This window comes from Procambarus clarkii, chromosome 16 (assembly GCF_040958095.1).
Source record: "Procambarus clarkii isolate CNS0578487 chromosome 16, FALCON_Pclarkii_2.0, whole genome shotgun sequence".
In the NCBI taxonomy this organism is placed as follows: Eukaryota; Metazoa; Arthropoda; class Malacostraca; order Decapoda; family Cambaridae; genus Procambarus; species Procambarus clarkii.
This window is the reverse complement of record NC_091165.1, coordinates 10,808,865-10,810,971: the sequence shown is the minus strand read 5'-3', so window position 1 is coordinate 10,810,971 and position 2,107 is coordinate 10,808,865. Positions and strand designations below refer to the sequence as shown.

Genomic DNA, 2,107 nt, shown 5'->3' with positions numbered 1-2,107 from the left:
GATGCCAGCTCAAAGAGTAGGTATTACAGACTCGCAATTATTCACCTTAGAGGAATACCGCGACCAGGTTAAAGGGTTGGGATTCGAAGGGAATAAAGTAGCAGAGCAAGCTATGAAACTCTGGACTGATCAGCAGGACAGAGAAAGCAAACTCTGGACTGAGCAGTAAGAGAGAGAAAACAAACTCTGGACTGATCAGCAGAACAGAGAGAGTACTGAATGCATAGCTCTCATCCAGTTGCAAGCGAGGCAGAATGACCAAACAAGTGGTCGTTCAACAGAGACTAACGTTGAACAAGGTAAGACTGTCAAACTACCTAAACTAGCTAACTTTGATGAGAGAGACGACTCGATGGATGCATGCATACATCAAGCGTTTCGAAGGTCACACCGCTGATTGTGGGTGGGAAAGATCAAAGTGGGCACTCGCTCTTAGTGCATTGTTAAAGGGTAGGGCACTAACTATCTACCACAGTCTGGGTCCGCACCAGCGCGGAGATTACAAGGCATTGAAAACAGCGCTGCTGAACAGATTTGGCATCACTGCAGACCGGATGCTAGAGAATTTCCGTAGGGCTCAATTGCAAAAAGGGGAGACATATGTGCTAATGTTACAGCGGTTAGAATCAAGTCTAAACCGTTACTGTGAACTCATGGAGACTGCTCCTGGGAGCATGGAGTTCTATCAACTGATGATTCGCGAACAGTTTTTAGAAGCCAGCGAATCGTCTCTGCGTGTCAAGCTCAAAGAGCAGGAAGTTGTGCCAAATCGGTCTATGGCCAAGCAAGCTGATATGTGGGCTGGGGCCAGGAGACAGGTGAAAGGGGTGAAGCCGCACGAGAAGCATCATGCTACAGGTACTGGCGAGGGAGCTAAGCCTAAGACTGGTGTTTCGGGGGAGCAGGGAAACTCCTCCAACAAGCATGTGCACAAGTGCTACAACTGTGGTAAGCCAGGTCATCGGGCCGCTGATTGCAAGGCAAAACTGAAACCAGGTTACATAGTAGGTGTGAGCTCAAGTGGTAAGAAACATCCCAACGTTGGAAAAGATCCACTAGCTTGGACCCTTGAGGTGGTGGACGAAAATGTTAACGAAAAATCGGCAAAAATCTTCCGTGACAAAGGCGCCAATACCCACATGGTAAGAAAAAGCCTAGTAAAGCCAGGATCTGAGACAGGTAGATACATCTATGTCCAGTTCCCAAATGGCTATGCTAAGGAGATGGTGGAGGTGGAGGTGTGGGTCGACACACCTTACATCAAAGGAAAAATTCGGGCCGTTCAACAGGAACGTGCTGTATATGGACTTTTATTGGGGAATGTTCCGGGAGTCTCTGATTGCCCAAGTCCACTCTCAAAGAAAAACGGGGAGAGTGAGGAGTACAGCCGCCCTCAGTCAGCTGATGCCATGGGTGACTCGCCCGGGGGTGACGTCACAGGGAGTAACCACACCCTCACTCAGCTGAAGAATAAGGGAGAGAAAGCACGCTGTGAAGTTATGTAGAGAGAAGCAAAACCCCCTGGTTGAAGCGACAGCAACTCCATTAACAGGTAACTCGCTCGTGGCAGCTGTCACCACGAGGTCAGAGAACAAGCTGACTCGCCCAGAAAAACCTTTGAAATTACGAGACATCCAGGGAGTGTCTGCAAAGGAGTTTATTGATGCCCAAGGGAGGACCCAACACTAGCCCAGCTACGTAGGTATACTGAGGAGAAAAAAAGTTTTCCAACACCAGGAAGGCAAGTACTGGTACTTGCACCATAATAGGAAACTCGTGCACAGAGTTGAGGCGCCCCACGACACTTGGGACCAACTCGTTGTTCCACAGGAGCATAGACTGGCTGTGTTCCGCTTGGGGCATGAAGATTTAATGGGAGGTCATATGGGTCACGCAAAGACCAGTCCGTGGATACAAGCTGTGTTCTACTGGCCAGGAATTACTGGGGAAATACAGCGTTACACTCGCTCGTGTGACACCTGTCAGCGCACCCCTGATCGAGGACGGGTGAAGCCCGGGAAGATTCAGCCCTTCCCCATCAATGATCAGCCGTTCAAGCTGGTCAGCATTGATCTGGTTGGTCCGATCATACCGAGTGCAATGGACG

The 2,107-nt window shown here is 49.6% G+C and overlaps 1 protein-coding gene across 1 annotated transcript; it reads left to right on the top strand.

Moving 5' to 3' along the window:
- Window positions 1-356: 356 nt before the first annotated feature.
- Window positions 357-1,505, top strand: LOC138365463 (uncharacterized). The gene has a single exon (XM_069325778.1). The coding sequence runs from the start codon at window positions 357-359 to the stop codon at window positions 1,503-1,505; it is 1,149 nt and encodes a 382-aa protein (XP_069181879.1).
- The last annotated feature ends 602 nt before the right edge of the window (window positions 1,506-2,107 follow it).

What these genes read in the sequence shown, in the direction of transcription:
- LOC138365463 (XM_069325778.1), top strand. Translation starts at nt 357, where the DNA reads ATGCATGCATACATCAAGCGTTTCGAAGGTCACACCGCTGATTGTGGG.